The sequence below is a fragment of the Diabrotica virgifera genome, chromosome 4 (assembly GCF_917563875.1).
Source record: "Diabrotica virgifera virgifera chromosome 4, PGI_DIABVI_V3a".
NCBI lineage: Eukaryota > Metazoa > Arthropoda > Insecta > Coleoptera > Chrysomelidae > Diabrotica > Diabrotica virgifera.
In genome coordinates, this window is record NC_065446.1 from 228,765,366 (window position 1) to 228,784,506 (window position 19,141).

Below are 19,141 nucleotides of genomic sequence, written 5' to 3' on the forward strand. Positions count from 1 at the left end.
AAATGTGATAATTTTTCACTAACTATGTATTCAGTGATTGTAATAATTTATTTGTACAACAAAAACTAATACTCAATCGAGAAAAGAGGAAAAGTGTTAAAGTGATTTTTTAATAATATATTGTTATAGAACGCTTACAATTTTGAACATCTTTAACAACAAAATACTTGGATCACAGAATATATTATCCTGATGTATTCTCTGCTTGGATCTTCCACAAATAATACACAATAAATAACTTTTTATTAAGTTCTCGTCTTAAATCAATTATATACACTATATATCAATAATATGTAATCAATATTTCAAAATATTCCCGATGCAATGTCAAATATTTAAAATTGTCACTGATTGTCAGTGTCTGACTGACAATATATGCTGACAATATTATATTCGGCTGAGTGCGTTGTAAGACAAAGATAGATTTGGAAAATATTACCACGGCATTGTGTTCATTTTTTTCGAATCCTGAAAAAACCAATAAATATTTTTGAAAAATTTAAACGCAGAATGAAAGACTAAATTATTACCGAGGGCCGAAAGTCCCTTAGAATAAATAAAAAGTTTATTTTGAATGAGATATTTGAAATTAAAAATCACACTAAATTTTCTCTTAGTTTTTCACCCCTGTAACTTATTAAAATAAAAATTATAGAAGTTCTCAGGGACTTTCGGCCCTCGCTAACAACGTAATCTTTCATTCTGCTTTTAAATTTTTCAAAAATACTTATTAGTTTTCTCAGGATTCGAAAAAAATGAATCCCCATTTGAATAGCATTTCAGCCGAAAATACGTACCGATCCTCTTAATCTAATAGCACATAAAATAACACTAAAAATATTACTCTACATCCCACCAGATTGAAAACAATGGGAACCTTCTCTGGTTACACCTCCGAGGCTTCTAAAATTTGCAAGCCATAACGGATGCTGAGACTAAAGAAGATGGGGGAATTTTACAATTTATAATTCACGTCCCATCTGCTCAGCGCGGTAAAGTTCCAATGAGAATGGTTCCCTTCGTACTCGAATCAGAATAAACATGTAAATAAAAAATTAATAACCATTTTCAATTTAGAAACAGCAACACGAAACTACAGCCGCATCATATTCTAGTTCAATCAGAGAGTGCAGCAAGCACCTCTACCGGTTTCGAAACTTATTAGTCTCTCTCTTATCAGGAGGCACATATGCTGCTCTCTCTGACCCAACCAGGACAAACCCCGGCGTGCAGTTATGGATTGCAACGAACGAAATGGCAGGGATGCCCTAACGGCAATTGCTAACAGAAGACGAAGTTTTCAATCTAATAGCACATAAAACAACATCAAAAAATGTCATTCTACACCCTACCAGATTGAAAACAATGGGAACCTTCTCTGGTTACACCTCCGAGGCTCCTAAATTAAAAATTGTTATTAATTTTTGATTTAAATTACATCGTTTCTTGATAAAAAAAACAATAGTAAACAATAACAAATCTAGTCACATCTGATAATAACGTAGCAGAGGAAGTGAAGAGGCGAATATTTATTGCCAATAAAAGTTACCATGGCTTAATTCGGCAACTAAGATCAGACAACGTCGCAAGGAAAACAAAATGCCAAATATACAAAACCCTAATAAGACCGGTACTCACATACGGCTCAGAAACCTGGACACTCACTAAAAGAGAGGAAACATTGCTAGCCACCTTTGAAAGAAAAATCTTGCGACACATATATAAGGGCACAAAAGAAAATGGAATTTGGCGAAGAAGGTACAACTTTGAACTATACGAAATATACCAGGATCCAGATATCATAACATTCATTAAAATAGGACGGCTGCGTTGGATGGGACATGTAGAAAGAATGGAAGAAGGCGAAATACCAAACAAAATATTCAAACAGATGCCAGTAGGAAAAAGAACAAGAGGAAGACCGAAGCTGAGATATTTAGAACAAATAGAAAATGATATAAAAACCTTAAAAATAAAAAACTGGAGAAAAAAAGCACGAAACAGATCAGAGTGGAGAAGAATCCTGGAACAGGCCAAGACCCAGAAAGGGCTGTCGAGCCAATGATGATGATGATGAAACAATAACAAAATAAACAAAAACTTTATAGCCCGAAAAAACATTAATTTTATTATGTTATAAAAATATCCCTAGGCTTTTCCGATATGTGCACTGTGGATGTAACACAAGTAAGTGTGAGTTTAGGCTGTGGTCGCTGTATGTCGCATCTGTATGCTTAATACAATAAAAGAATAGTTGCGGTCTGTTATCGTACTCCGAACGTAGCTTCAAACTGATGTACACGGCTTCACAGGCGTTGGTCACCAATAAACGCCGTACGCTGCCTACACTGTCACGCAGTAGGTTGCGTACAGTCGGAAAAATGAAAGAATACCCATGAACGATCACATCAATCACATATTATTCAGATTATTAATAATCTATCTCTCTAGTTTGACATTTATGAAAAAAAAAACAGCAAATACAAAATATGTGATTGGTGTGATCGTTCATGGGTATTCTTTCATTTTTCCGACTGTATGTAAGCTTTATGCAATAACTAGTGGATGTCGAATGGATACGGCCTCTAGTGTATGTCGAACGCAGTATCTATCTGCTATGAGCGAGTTAAAATGTTTGAAGCAGCGTCTTTAGTTATTTTCAAGCATTGCAACGTACGACTGGTACAGGTTTTAACCTAGCGAAATGAGTAAAAGAAGTAGTAAAAAAGAACAAGACGAGTTGCTTATCAACAAGTTGAAATATCGCACTTGACTGATAACGAAAACGATCGAAATGTTATTGTTGCCTTTATAGGGCTTTTCATCGATTGTCATTTGTTTCGAGCTTCTGTCATAATATGTTGTATAATATTAATATACACGGATTATACGACATATGACAGAAGCTCGAAACAAATGACTGTGAATGAAAAGCCCTATTGGTGACCACAGCTGACTCTGGACGCGACCTACGGTGTTTATTGATAATGTGGTGTATTCTATAACATTTCCGTTAAATTTAAGAGGCCTCTAAAATTTAACTTTTAACGATCCTCTAAAACTTTTAGGTTAGATTGACATTCTCTAAACACATATTATAGAGCACCGCTAAAATAATTTGTTTTAGAGGAATCCTCTAAAAGGTTTTGAAATAAATACGGCAACGTCGCACGTTTGGCGTTTTTGAACTACTTTTAACCTAGAAATTGACCGATAAATGACTGTCAGAGGCCAAAAATCTTAAGAACGAAGAAGAAATTGAGAGTTTGTTAGAAAATATATGTATTATATTTAATTATTTTTTAGTAAAACTCATATTTCCAATTTAAACATTTTTATTTATAAAGTTATACATACTGTAGCGTGACTAGTGTAATTACTTCTAATTACAATAAAACTAGCGGTTCGTAATTTATATACGACTTTATTTATATAAGTTACAGACGAATTTATCTTATACACTAAACTTATTCACAAAATATGCCCGTATTTATACCCAGTTGTTATTCTGGAACAATCGACTCCCATCTCGAGCTATCGGCTTGTTCCGCCTACGTGACGTACCTTCCAGAATTCTCCGGCGAGGCCTAGCACATCCGATTACGTCATTCTCGAGGTGTTTACTGTTATACGGGGATCGGCCAAGATTTCTCTTCCGCTACACTGCTCCCCTCTTAAGATCTGAGCGTCTCGATCAGCAACTCTAAATGAAGGCCCAGGATGGCGGAATCTACACGACTCTCCAGCTCTGCATACACCCTTCAAGAAGAAATAACAGTCTACTGTCTTTGAAGGGTACGACATCTTCGGGTTCATGCAACACACAGTGATTTGTACACCAGTTCCTCTGAAGACCACTTCAAGCATGCTTCTCACAATCTTCCAATCCAGATTTTCTACTGCATGGCCTATTTTTGGTAAAGCCAAATTTTTGATGTCATAATTACACACGATTTTCTTCAAATTAGTTAGAGCACGCCATATGTTCTCGTAGCTTGGCGTGTCCGTATAAGACTTTCTGGTCACCATATACAGCAAAGATCGAGGACCATCTTCCAATCGCAGTACTCTTCCAATTTTAGGCTGCTGATTTCTTAACTCGTCCAGGCGGCCGAACTTTCTATTGAATACGGACGATATTCCTTTAGTCATCTCGAGGTCTTGGGCAACACAGTGGGCCAGAGAGACGTTTTCTGGAACACCAAACAGATCTTGCTGAACTTCTGTGGTCACGCCGAATCTAGCACTCTTTCTCGCTGCGTAATTTGACATAAATTGATTAAAACTTGGCTGTGCGACATCTTTCATCTCCTGTTGGAGGACTCGTGCTTCTTCTGTTTCATTTGAGCCAGCATATGGTGCAAGACGATTTATGTGAATAACTTTTGGTTTACCGTTTGGCAACTTCTTAATTCTATATATTACGTCATTTATTTTCTTCTTAACTTCATATGGACCTTCCCATTGTCTTTGCAGTTTAGGACATAAGCCTCGACGACGTTGCGGACTATAAAGCCAGACAAGATCACCTACTTCGAAGCTTTCATTCTTGCATCGAGAATCATATTGATCTTTCATTCTGTCACTGGCTATCTGGATGTGTTGTCGGGCAAGTTCATGAATGTTGTTCATTCGTAATTTCAGGCGGTCAACGTAGTCTTCGCCTGCAACATGTTCCTCGGAAGGTCCGCAGCCAAACTCTAGGTCGCAGGGCAACCGAACTTCACGACCCAACATCAGGCAGGTTGGTGTTTGACCTGTAGTTTCATTTACGGCCGAGCGGTAGGCCATCAGGAATAAATGAATGTGTTGGTCCCAATCTCGCTGATGTTCAGATACAACTTTGGACAAGTGTTTACCCATCGTTCGGTTCATCCTCTCGACCATCCCATCTGATTGAGGATGCAGGGGTGTTGTTCTGGTCTTATTGACACCAATCAATTTACAAACGTTTTGGAAAAGAGCTGACTCAAAGTTTCGCCCTTGGTCGGAGTGGATCTCCAAGGGAACACCAAATCGGCTGAAGAATTCTTTAACAAGTACCTCTGCAACGGTAGCAGCTTCTTGATTTGGTAATGCATAGGCCTCGGTCCATTTCGTAAAATAATCCATGGCTACCAGGATGTATTTATTTCCAGCATCAGTTTCTGGAAATGGACCTGCAATGTCGATTGCTACTCTTTCCATAGGACTGCCAACATTGTACTGTTTCATGGGTGCTCTCTTTTTACCAACTGGACCATTACCGGATGCACACAGTTCACATTTCTGGCACCATCTTCTTACATCATCTTTACAGTTCACCCAATAGAACCGTTCTCGAACCTTTTGCAGAGTCTTCGTAATACCAAAGTGTCCACCTGATGTACCGTCATGCAACTGACGCAATACTTCTGACACTTTACTTTTAGGTACAATCAACTGAAGCTTAGATTCTGTACCATCATCGTTCTCAAAGGTTCTGTACAGAAGATCATCTTTTAGTATCAGGCAATTCCATTGGCTCCAGTAGGCCTTGACTTCCGGACTACATGCACTAATGTTTTGCCAACTAGGTCTCTCACCTCGACGCATCCAATCCAATACTCTTTTTATACATGGATCGTCTTCTTGGGCTTCTTGTAACTGTTGTGGCTGCCATTGCTCATTAACGACGGTAGTTCGTCTCACAGGGCAAAGCTGTTCATCTACTTTAAGCCGGTGATTACAACTTTCACTGCATGGCCGTATCGAGGAAGCATCTGTATTTGAACCAACTCTTCCAGCCCTCTTCATGCGTCTCTTCGGCATCGTGTCACGAATCACCCTCCGTACCATTTCCACCAAACGTTCATCTTTTCTCTTATCGCCTTTTTCCACGGTTATTACTCGATTGTTTCGTGAAGCTTGGCTAGCTGCTTCGTGTTCCAAGGCAATAGCAAGTGCTTCATCTAAAACTTTCGGCCTTGCTAGTCGTAAAGCTTTCTGTAGTTCATTATCTTTCAGCCCATTGACGAAGGTATCTACTGCAATTTCTTCTAAAACGCTGTCTGGCACCTCTGGATAAGCCAACCGCACCACACGAGCCACATCTGCTTCAAATTCTTGCAGATTCTCACTTGCTCGTTGACTTCTACTTCGCAGTTGTGCTTTGTATACTTGTTGTAGATGGGCATCTCCATAGCGTTTTTCTAGACGAGTGAACAAGGTCTGGTAACAATTTTCTTGACCCTTGGGAATTGACCTTAATATATCTGCAGCATCACCTCGTAAAGCAGCAGTCAAGGAAACAGCCTTTTCTTGTTCGGTCCAATGATTGGCGGTCGCAATAGCTTCAAACTGTCTAAGATATATGGACCAAGAGGACTTTCCATCAAATGGTGGTAATTTGAATCTCATATTATGCGACGTTTCGTCTCTCGGTAGTTCATCTTTCACTAAAGGATCTAACGTTGCTGCATTAACTGATGGTTGTACTTTTGTATCGGTTATCCTGCTCTCTAGCTGTTTGATCTTTTCTTCTACGGTCTCTACACTTTTCTGCATCTTATCGAATGTTCTAGAAACTTCTTCAAATTTCTCATTGTTCTGTTTACAAACTTCTTCTAGTTTTTCGTTGTTTTGCCTACAGACCTCTTTAATTATTTGAGAAGTCTCATCGAATCTTTTAGCAACATTTTCGAATTTCTCGTCGCTTTTTCTACTAACTTCTTCAAGTTTCTCGTCGCTTCTTCTACTAACTTCTTCAAGTTTCTCGTCGCTTCTTCTAGAAGTTTCATCGATCTTTTGAGAAACACTTTCAAATTTCTCGTTGTTCTGTCTACTAACTTCTTCAAGTTTCTCGTCGCTTCTTCTAGAAGTTTCATCGATCGTTTCAGAAACAGTTTTTAATTTCGATAAGATTACTTGTTCTGCTGACTGGAAGTGGAACGTCTTTGGGTCTTCTCCGTTCTTCGTGAGGACATCCTCGAGTCGTGCTTGTAGGACTATCTTGAGCCCACTGCTGTCCAGATCCCGTTCCTCGAGCTGTTCACGGAGCTGTTTTACTGTAAGTTCTTGTAGCAACATCTTTGGTCGGCACACACGTACTTTCCAAAATGTCTTTTAACAGTCTTTCCGAATACCGAACAATCAACGCACTTTAACTATTCCCGACGAATAAAGTCCAAAAGTATTTTAAAGTCTTTCCGAATACCGAACAATTAACGCACTCCGGTTGTTCCCGACGAATAAAGTTCAAAAGTCTTTTAAAGTCTCTCTGTAATTCACTTATTTATATCGCACTAAGTTAACCGAACACCGACACCATCTGTAGCGTGACTAGTGTAATTACTTCTAATTACAATAAAACTAGCGGTTCGTAATTTATATACGACTTTATTTATATAAGTTACAGACGAATTTATCTTATACACTAAACTTATTCACAAAATATGCCCGTATTTATACCCAGTTGTTATTCTGGAACAATCGACTCCCATCTCGAGCTATCGGCTTGTTCCGCCTACGTGACGTACCTTCCAGAATTCTCCGGCGAGGCCTAGCACATCCGATTACGTCATTCTCGAGGTGTTTACTGTTATACGGGGATCGGCCAAGATTTCTCTTCCGCTACAATACATTATTACATTAAAATATTGCTGAAAAATTGCATATTGTATTTCTTTTCCCCTTCTACACTAATTTTGGTCAAATGGTCTATTTTCAGTAGTAATAACCCAAGGACATTGATAATTGTTCGAAAAAATTTTATAACAGATTTCGAAAGCTTGTTGCTTGGAAACAGACCGACGCCGTAGGCGGAGGTCTGTTGCCTGTAAGCAACAAGCTTGAGAAAGTTGTTAAAAAATTTTTGAGCATTTATCAATGTTCGAGGGTTATTCGGATAGAAAATTTTTTGCTGGTTATGAAAAAAAAATACAGAGCAGAAACAATTTATTTAAATGTGCAATTAACAATTCTTCCACCGTCCGATTTCCATCTAATTCATATTTTCTATCATTGCAAAAGTCCATAAACGCTTTCCATACAAATTTTTTACTGTAAACAGTATTCTTTGGTATATTTGATTCGATAATTTCATTAATATTCTCATCAGTATTACAACCAAATCGTGACATTTTGAAATATTGAATATTTGAAATGTCAAAATCGAAATGAAACGAAATGTAGGTATCCATAGCTACATGATTGAGTGAAAACAGCCCATGGGATCTGTTTTCAGTATAATGTTGGTTTTATTGGTTGTATTCAATCAGATGACCACAAATTAATTGATTTCATTGGATTTCTAATTGAGCAAAAAATTTTCAATTATATTAAGGTCATCTAGCTCATCTGCATCTGGTTCTAAACCTGGAATTTCATCTTTATAAACATTTGATACGTTTTGTACTGTTCCACAATAATTTTAAATAAGTTTACCTGCATTGATAGGATTTAATTGTTTTGACAAACATCTTGATTTCAACACTTATTCAGTCACATTTCTAGGTAGGTAGGTAGGTCGTAGGTACCTACTTTCTTTGAAATGGTAATTGTAGTTACTTTCAGGTGAATTACTTTTTGTTTTTGTTGTAACCTGAATTCAGCTCTACAAAAAGAAACAAAAATTTGAATTTTGTTATATTATGTAGGTGTAGTGTGCCGATTGTAATGTAAACTGAGACTTACCTTTCATTATTATTTATTTTTTCTTCACCAAATACATTATAAAAAGCCATTTGCCATTTTTAAATGTTTATCTCCATTATAAAACATAAATAAAAAACTATTATTCATATAAACATAACCAAACAAAAATAATCAAACCACATTTAACGAACTGCTAAAAATTTAGCGGGTACGTTTCGACCATAGATATATAATACTCTAGATTGCGCCCTGTCATCTTAAAATGGGTGACGGTTGCGACAGAGATAAATGAGCCCATTTGGTCGGTAGTCTCTTTTTAATTTAAGGGGAATATCGACGACGTGACTATCCCACTTTATCGAGTATTATGTATTGACAGTTCGAGCGGGTGGTGACGAGAAATGGTCTTTGGTTCACGACGTGGATAATCGTGGTTCGAATCCCATACCTACCAACTTTACCTTTTTTTATTTTTAATTTAATCAATATTGCGTTTATTAGATATTTTTACATTTGAAAAATGGACCTAAGTAAAGCTAGCAGATAATAAATGTATGTATAGTAAGTTAATACATATTGGAATACATAATTTGTGAACTGCATAGTAAAATAAAAGTCGTTCGTTATTAATATAAATTCGGCCTTATTCGAATGATGTGAATAATGTTTGTTTTGCTTCTACCTTTTCAAAAAATTGAAACAATAGTTTCATAAATAAAAATAATGTCTAATTACTTATAATTGAATCGCTCATTTCAAAAACAGCAAAGTCCACAGTTTTCAGAAACTAACTTTTTGAAAAGAATAGACTCATTTAAGATAAACATGTAGTGCAAAAACGACACCAGTCCAGTAAAAACATTAGGAACAAAACTACAATATAACTCTGATTTTTGATGTCATCCAGCTTTCAACTATATAGTTAGTTTTCTTTGCTCTTCTGTAAAATTAGGAATATGTGACTCTTGTTGTTTTTGAAATGACCGATTCAATTAATAAATCGATAGTACATTATGTTGATATTAATTATTGGTAATTTGTACGAATATTTAACAATTACTTTATACTATTCTACCATTAACTTATTAAAAAAAATAACATTGGCTTTTATATTTTTAAAAATCTATAGGTACCTACACAGTTTTTCTTATTTGTTATATATTTCTTTGCATAGATTTACTTTAGAGATGAAATAATATCTAATAAACGCAATATTGATTAAATTAAAAATAAAAAAAGTAAAGATTGGTACGGGATTCGAACCCCGATTATACCCGTCCAAAGACCAAAGACCAGTTCCCGTCGCCACCCGCTCGAACTGTCAAGACATTTAAACAATACTCGATAGAGTAGGATAGTGACGTTGTCGATACTCCCCTTGAATTAGAAAGAGACTACCGACCTAATAGGCTCATTTTTCTCTGTCGCAACAGTCACCCATTTTAAGATGGCAGGGCGCAATCTAGAGTATTATGTATCTATGGTTTCGACATCCTCTAAAATATTTTTATTTAGCGGGAGTTTTAACGGTTTACGTTATGATTTTAACGGATCCATTATTTACAGAATACCAAAATATTTTAGCGGGCCCTAAAATTTTAGAGGCCTCTAAAATTTAACGGAAGTGTTACAGAATACACCCCAATCATGGAATATGTTTTGTATTGACTACGTGAAGTTTCCGGTGACTGACAAAGACTATGCAACGTCTGGCTTAACGCTGTACGTAACCTACGGCATTTATTTGAGACCACAGCCTTACTCAAACATTTGTCTTCCCTTTTTTTTCTTTTTTTGGAATAATCCAAAAACGGGCTATTAATTTTTTTTATAAATTTAGGTACTGCTGATGGTGGCCATTACTACAGTTTTATCAAAGATAGGACAGCCGGGTCCAGGGACAAATGGTTTCTCTTTAACGACGCAGAAGTCAAACCGTTCGATCCGAATCAGATAGCCGCAGAATGTTTCGGCGGAGAGATGACCAGTAAAACTTACGATAGTGTTACCGATAAGTTTATGGACTTTAGCTTCGAAAAGACTAATAGTGCTTATATGCTGTTTTATGAGAGATGTCCCTTGTCGGAACCGATGAATCAGAGGTAAGTCAAATCAATTGAAAGTGAATTATCAATAAAGTCCGGATTATAAGCATTTTGCTTTTTTTTCCGCTTTTTTGCTTATAATTAGGATTTTTATTAAAAATGCTTATTTTAAAGATTTGTTGCTTATCTTTGTTTATTTTACTTCTTATGTTAAACTATAGCGAAATTTCATGATACTTCCTGTCTTAAGCAAAATTCTGTGAAGTATACAGAGCTATAAAACTATAATAATTCAGTAAACGATAAGAATTTTAATCCCTTAGGCTTAGGAGGTAAACGGGAAAATCCATCGTTATACCTGTCCATGTAATAAACTAATATTTGTCTGCAGACAGCCCAAATTTATTATATTGTTGTAAAATAGCATCGGTACATTTGTCTAAATTTAAATACGCACCTGTTAGGTGCCTGTTGTTTTATAGGTTTTTTTACGGCTTCTACTACCTCACTCATTCCAATTCACTTAACACATTCATGTCATACGCCTTTTTTAAATCGATGAGTGCCATGTTTATGGGCCTAGTTTTTGCCATTTACTTTACCTTCCTTTACAAGCGCTTTACCTTTTTATTTTATATTTTTTTTAAGTAACTTCACATTTTGTTATTAAAATCATTTTTTTAGTAAAATTGTGGCTTATTTTCCATCAAAACTAGTTAATTGCAAAAATGCCACAAGAAATAGCTTCAGAACAACATTTTGTTATTTGGTTAACAATTACTGTTAAAGTATCCGTGAGTTTAACTGGTGTTCTGTCAAATTCTTAGTTTAATAAACTTTCACAGTATTTCCACCGCCTTCTGAAATCCTCTACATGCGTTAGTATTTTATTACTTTCGCTTCATATACAATACATCTATTCGGATAAAAATCTTTTATTTTCATTCTTTTATGTTTGTCTATTTTATACAGGGTGTTTCATTAACAATTGTCCATATCGTAACTGGAGAAACCTTAGCACAAAATACGAAGATTTAACCCAAAACACTTAAATAAAATATTCTTCCTTACCGAGATATACAGGCTGTTCAGAAACTCTACCGACAAACGAAGACAGGAGATTCCTCAGATAATTTTAAGACAATTTAACCCAATTCACCTAGTCCGAAAATGCTTCCTAAGGGAGCTAGAACTCTTTGAAGATGGCGCCATGTAATTAGTTTTTCTTAAATACCTCCAGAACGCTTCTATCTAGAAAAACGAAAATTTGTATACATATTTACTTTCCATAAATGAATCGATTCCATCCATTGCGAATTTCTAGTACCGGTCATAGGCGTACGTTTTAGGTAGGGCAACGGTTATTTTATTGCATAACTTTTTTGTCTTCAACTTTTAAGCATTTCTGATACTGGATTATTAAATTGTGAGGTATTCTAGTACTAAAAGGTACTCTTACTTTAGGTCGGTAGGACACACTGTTTTCTAGAAAAATCGATTTGAAAGTTTTTTAGTTTTGGGAATTTGAAAAAAAAATTGAAAAAAATAAAAAAAAACGATGTATTTTACCAATTTAAAGCAAGAGTAACTTTTAGTACTCGAATATCTCATAATTGAATAATCTAGTGTCAAAAATGTACCAGTTTTCATCTTTCTAAATAGTTTTTTTAATCTTTTTTTTTTTTGAAATTCTAAGAACGAAAAATTTTCAAATCGATTTTTCTAGAAAACGGTGTATTTTATCGACTTAAAGTAAGAGTACCTTTTAGTACTAGAATACCTCACAATTTATTAATTCAGAGTCAAAAATGCTTAAAAATTAAATACAAAAAAGTTAGGCGATAAAATAACCATTGCCCTACCCAAAACGGACGCCTATGACCGGTACTAGAAATTTGCAAGGGATTGAATCGATTTATTTCTGGAAAGTAAATACGCATACCAATTTTCGTTTTTCTAAATAGAAGCGTTCTGGAGGTATTTAAGAAAAACTAACTACATGACGCCATTTCAAAGAGCTCTAGCTCCCTTAGGAAGCATTTTCGGACTAGGTGAGTTGGGTTAAATTGTCTTAAAATTATCTGAGGAATCTCCTGTCTTCGTTTGTCGGTAGAGTTTCTGGACACCCTGTATATATACACCGTTTTTTAGGCGTCAACGCCCTTCCGGTAGGGATCTATGGAGGAGTGTCACCGAGCCGCAAGCCCTTATCCCTTGCCGTACCGCTCCTCCATAGGTCGATCAGACACCAGCTTATTCCAGACCAAGTCGTAGATTCTTTTTAGAATTTTAGACTACGACGTCAGCCTTTTTATTTTTCTATTCACCGGGCTGGGGCTCGAACCTCGATCACCTCGACCGCATATCCACTAGATTTGTCAATCGTGCGCCTCAGTCCGCTTGGCTAATCTGATTGACCCTTACCGAGATACAGAGTGTTTTATTACAAATGTTCTAAAAGGATTTTAGCCCATTGTTAAATCACCTTTTAATATTTTTTGTTCAAACTTGACAAACAGTTTACACATGTTAGGATACTTTAACTAGTGTTAAAAGATAGTTTTCCGCTGTTACCAGAGGCGTACCGTAGGGATATATACTTCATTTTCGTCCCTTTTCCCCTTTACAATCTACGTCACTGTCGTAATTTCAGCATGTTTTTTTGATTCGTCGTTACTTTTTACGTAAATATCATCCTTTTTTCTCAATGCGATGGAGTAAGTAGTTTTCAAGTTATGTATTTGCGTTTTAATGCAATGGATTCGATAAAATTATGTATTTTTGACACATAATCTTATTGAATGTAGTTTAAAATACATAGTCTTATGGAATCCATTATTTTTAAATGGCGCTATAATCGTAAAAAACGATTATTGGAAATGGAAAATTAAATTAAAAATGGAAAGTTCCCACTGAAATGGAAAATTTTACTTAACTTTTTTTTGATTTTAGGACCTAATAATCACAAGCCAATACGCCCAGATAACGCTCGAGTGACTGCAAATTTAGCATACTTTGCTCCCCTACCATGAGGTTTCTCCAGTTATGATATGGACAAATATTAATGAAGCACCCTGTATAATATCTTGCTTTCGTATTGTGCTGTAGATTTCGATTAGATTTTTATAAGCTTTTGCTTTGGCTTTCATTACAGCTACTTTCGCTTTCTTTTTGGCGACTTTATAAGTTTGAAGGTCTATGTCACACCAGCTTCCTTACATTCTTTATACATTTTTATCCTCAGTTTGATTTTTTCTTTGACTTCAGTTGACCACCATCATGTCTTTTTACTTCCTAATTTTTTTCTTGGGGTTTTCCGAGTATTTTAATATTGTGGTTAAAAAAAATTAAAAGTAAAATTTTTCTCAGATATACATAGTATTAAAATTGAACAAATAATGTAACCGACAACTTACTTTTAGAAGTCCTTCAACGACTGGTGAAAGCTGTGAAACTATTCCGAGTTCTCCTTCGTCTGTTATGACGATCGAATTAAGCAAGGAGCTGGAAGATTGGATATGGCAGGATAACATGCATTTCATCCAGGATAAGAATATTTTTGAACACACGTACTTCAACTTCATGTGGCAAATTTGCGGATACATTCCCCAAACTATTCTACCCGTAGAACCGAATATCACTCAAAAGGCTGCTCAATTGTCAACGACATTTTTTATAGGTAAGTTTTTAGAACTAGATATTGAGAAGACTAAATACGCTAGGCACTATAAGTTCTTGATGTTGTTATTAGCGGATAGTTACGTGGCGGTCGTAGCTTAGTGGTTATGGTACTGGGTTCGGTCCTCGGGACAGAAACCAGAAATTTTGAAACGAAGCTTTTAAAGTGACATCAATTTTTCTCTATTGGGACCGTGCCAGTTCGGAAAAGAGACACCTGGTTTCATAGTTCGGCAACTTTTTTCGCACTTTTAATTTTATTGGCCAATCATATTGGTCCTGGTTGCTGGATAATTGTCAAGGCCGTAGCCCAAAAAAAATTATAAGAAAAAAGTAAGATCTAGGTTATGTTATTAAAAGATAAACAATTGTATGTAGTAAATAAAATTAATTATTAGAATGCACTACTGCAAGCAAAATAAAATTAATTAAATATACTTTTATATAATAATTGCATATCATATCAATATTGTGAGCAACATATAATTTTTCTTCTTCAATGACAGTAGATATGAAATATCTATATGTCCATTTGACAATTTCAATTGACAATATGAATTATTTAAGAAAGTTGCAAGATTTCTCTGCTATTCGCGAACGATCGTTTCTCGTATCCCCTCCAAGTACTTGCACACCGCGAATAATAAAATGAAAAATACTCACGACACGTGAAATAGATGGAAGATTCAATTTACCCAACAAGGGGAGTCCATTAACAGAACTCTACATTTCTACCAACCTTTCATTTATATAATATTAGGGCGGAATATTTCATAATTTTTGTTAGAATACTGGATTATATTGAAAAAGTGGTTGATATTCACCAAAATAATCAATTTTGCTAATTAATATTTTGCTGTCTTTATTGTGACATTTGCATTAAATTATGGCAGTGTCTGTGCGAGGTTGCCAATTTTTGTTTCAAACATTTTAAATGATGTACTTTTTCACAATGTGAAACAAAAATTTAAAACCAGTTAAGTTTATTAGTCGGAGAGATGGAAGTGGATTTTGCTCGTGATCGGTAATATGGACAAACTATACGGGGACAGCGCAGAGTGTCTGTTGGATCCATAAAGTGCAAATCTTGACTTATCATTAAAAAGAATATTAGCCCAGTCGTTAACATCCCCATCGACATCTTCTGGTGCAATCCTTAAACGTGCTACACGGTGTGTCCTCGTTAACAGTGGAATAGTAGCAGGCATTCCGGCTCTGATTCCAAATTCCGTTAATCTCTTTCTAACCAAATTGGCACTTATTCGAACATTACAGGCCGTGGAAAGATCATTTCGCAGTTGTCTAGTTATAGCATTATGTGTACGCAAAGTTTTCAGATGTAAATAACGTTCACCTGCGAGTCTCGTGTCCCTGGCAAGTCCTGGAACTCTTCTTGTATATCCTCCTCTTTCTCTATACCTTCTTAAAGCACTTATTGGTGGATTCCCATAACATCAACAAGATATTGCTGCGATCGTCCATCTCCAATTAAAGTATTATTAGTGTTTTTAGTAAATATATTTCTTATAATTTTTGTGTCTTTGGATTTGTTTTCCTCGGGAATAAGATATTTTATAATAATAGTAATAAGTATATTTAAAGTATTTTTGTATACTTCACTTGGTCTATTAAATTTTCCAGTAGTTATAAGAAATCTTGTAACCTGTCAAAGCAAAGGGAATATAGCTCAGTGGTAGAGCGTGTGACCGGAGATCGAGAGGCCCCCGGTTCGAATCCGTGTTTTCTATTTTTTTTTTTTATTTTTGGTTATTGTTTTAATAAAAATTTTTGGAAAGTAGTATGTAAAAATTAGTTTAATCTTTAAATAAAATACAAATATCCTGTTGAAAGTATATTTATTTCGTTGAAATCATATAATAGAAGTATAACTTCTTACTGTTTTTTTTTTCGGCAAATACACGATTCAACTTGAAATGTAATGGGTTTGTAGACACCAAGGAGACTATAGACGATTATTATAACACTCAACTAAAAATTAAAAATTATTTTTAAACTTTTTTTCTTTTTCAAAAATTATGCGATACTTTTTGTGTTTAGTGTATTATTTAATAATTCCAGAAACATTTATTCACGCAAAAGAAAAACCAACCATGGTGCAATGGGTCGAACTAGTCACCAAACAATTTAATGCTTGCCAAGAAGCTTGCATTTGGTTCTTGGACCATATGGCGCAAGATACGTGGTGGCCTATTCAAGTACTGCTTAAGTGTCCCAACCAAATGGTGAGGCAGATGTTCCAAAGACTGTGCATTCACGTTATACAAAGACTGAAACAGTCCCATTCTAAATTGTACCTTCAAATGGAGGACGGAAAGGAGTGGAAGAACGAAGAAAACGGAAACGTGGACCCTTGTAAAATTGGAAATGCGTCATGTGTCACTAGGTAAGATTATTTAGAGTTTTAATACTTAACCCGGGAGCAGTCGCGCTCACTTCTGTAACGTAAGTAGTTGCGCCTAGAGAAAAAATCTCACAATATAGATTTAAATACGAATTTAAATCTTCTTCTTCTTAAAGTGCCTATCCTGTTCCGGATGTTGACGATCATCATTGCTATCTTGACTTTGTTTACCGCAGCGCGGAACAGTTCAGTGGTAGTGGTGTTATACCACTTTCGTCAATTTTGAAGCCAGGAAATGCGTCTTCTTCCCGGTCCTCTTTTACCATTTACTTTCCCTTAGAGAATCAGTTGGAGAAGGCCGTAACGTTCTTGATTTCTCATTACATGTCCTAGATATTCTAATTTTTTTGTTTTGATGGTTATTATGAGAATTTCACACTCTTTCCCCATTCTACGCAGGACTTCCACATTAGTAATTCGGTCAACCCAGGATATACGTAAGATGTGCCTATAACACCACCTTTCGAAAGCTTCGAGCCGATTCATAGATGCAACAGTTAGTGTCCACGCTTCCATTCCGTAGAGCAGAACTGTGAATATGTAGCTTTTCAACAGACGGTATTTTGTTTTTAATGATATGTCTCGACTGTTGAAAATGGGTCTCATTCTAACGTATGCTGCTTTCGCTTTTATTATTCGCTGTTTAATTGCTGTCGATTAGTCCAATTGGCTATTTAAATTCGTACCCAGATATGTATATTGCTCAACTCTTTCGATATTCTATTGGTTGACTGTAAATTGAGCGTTTAATATTGGTTTTTTACTAATTGTCATAAATTTGGTCTTCTTTATGTTAAGAGCTAGTCCATATCTGTTGTTGACTTCTGTTATACGATTTGTTAGTATCTGTAAATCATTCAAATTATCGGCGAAAACTATTATGTCATCTGCATATCTAATGTTATTCAACCATTCACCATTTATTAATACTCCCTTCGCACAACCGTCTAAAGCTTCCTGAAATATCCATTCAGAGTAAAATATTGAATAGTAGTGGAGATAAAATACAGCCCTGTCGTACTCCTCGTTCTATTCTATATATAGAACGAGAATTTAAATCAAATTTCTATTTTATAATATTTTTATTTATTAGCTCTCACCAAAGCCATAAATTCCACAAAAAAAAAAATAAAAAAAATTTTTTTCTACGCATTACCTTCCTTGAGGCACTTACGAGTGGAAAGCAATGTTGAAAAGTTTTTCATCAAGTTATCACGGAAAAGGATAAAATGTGAGATTTTTCTCACGGCGCGACTGCTCCCGGGTTAAAAAGACTTGCAGAGAAGTAAAAATTTCATTCATAAAACGGTATAATGTTTATTCAAAACTTTAAAAAGTAATCCAAAAGGCAGAGATTAAGGATGTTACCAGAAAGTAGTTCCAAGAGAATTTTCAGATTTATTGTTTAGATCTGGGAGTTCTCGTTTCTATTTAACACATTAACCGCCACATTTAAATTTTTTGTTTTTGTCTTCAGGCTCCATGTTCAGAACCTCAGTGTTAATGTGAATTATATTTAAATCATTGAGCGCCTGGGCAAACAAGGCGTGAGTTAAATACAACTCACGTGGCGTCCGATACGCAGAATTAAAACTTTAAAAAGGGTAAACCCTGTAGTTGGCTGTATACCTTCGATAAAACAACGTGGAATGAAGTAAACACTTCTGTATATGAATTTATTAAAATTCTTAAAATTTATCCACATGGAAGTGGAAAATGTACAAAACGTTTTCGGTCAAACTGACCATCATCAGTGTAAACCTGGAAATAAGTAAACCACTTAAATTAAAAGCAAAAGGGTAAAATTTTGACAGTTGAAAAAATAGAAAATGTGGTTACTTACGTCCAGTGTACAAGTAGTTGAAACTAGCCACTTCAATAGGTGTAAAAACCTCTAAATTACATTATTGTTACATAAGATATTAAAAAGAAGTTGACATTAAGTCGATGTCTTAAGATTTTATGTCAACTTCTTTTTTTAATATCTTATATATAACTTCTTTTCAACTTGTCAACTTCTTTTTAATATTTTATGTAACAATAATGTAATTTAGAGCTTTTTACACCTATTGAAGTGGCTAGTTTCAACTACTTGTACACTGGACGTAAATAACCACATTTTCTATTTTTTCAACTGTCAAAATTTCACCCTTTTACTTTTAATTTAAGTTGTTTACTTATTTCCAGGTTTACACTGATGATGGTCAGTTTGACCGAAAACGTTTTGTACATTTCCCACTTCCATGTGGATAAATTTTAAAAATTTTAATAAATTCATACAGTGTGTCAATTTGAAAAGTTGCCACCCCCTATAATTTGGTCCCTATAGAAAATCTAAAAATATACAAAAACACGTCAAATTTATTTGAGAGGGGGACATTTT

At 35.3% G+C, this 19,141-nt stretch overlaps 1 protein-coding gene across 2 annotated transcripts in view; it reads left to right on the plus strand.

The window, feature by feature from the left end:
• Positions 1-19,141, plus strand: part of LOC114327388 (ubiquitin carboxyl-terminal hydrolase 34) — a 273,865-nt gene that overhangs the window by 189,503 nt on the left and 65,221 nt on the right. For both annotated transcript variants that reach the window (XM_050649892.1, XM_050649893.1), the window contains exons 25-27: positions 10,454-10,715; positions 14,081-14,337; positions 16,416-16,740. In XM_050649892.1, coding sequence (XP_050505849.1) covers positions 10,454-10,715; positions 14,081-14,337; positions 16,416-16,740 — 844 coding nt within the window. The remainder of the gene's footprint in view (positions 1-10,453; positions 10,716-14,080; positions 14,338-16,415; positions 16,741-19,141) is intronic.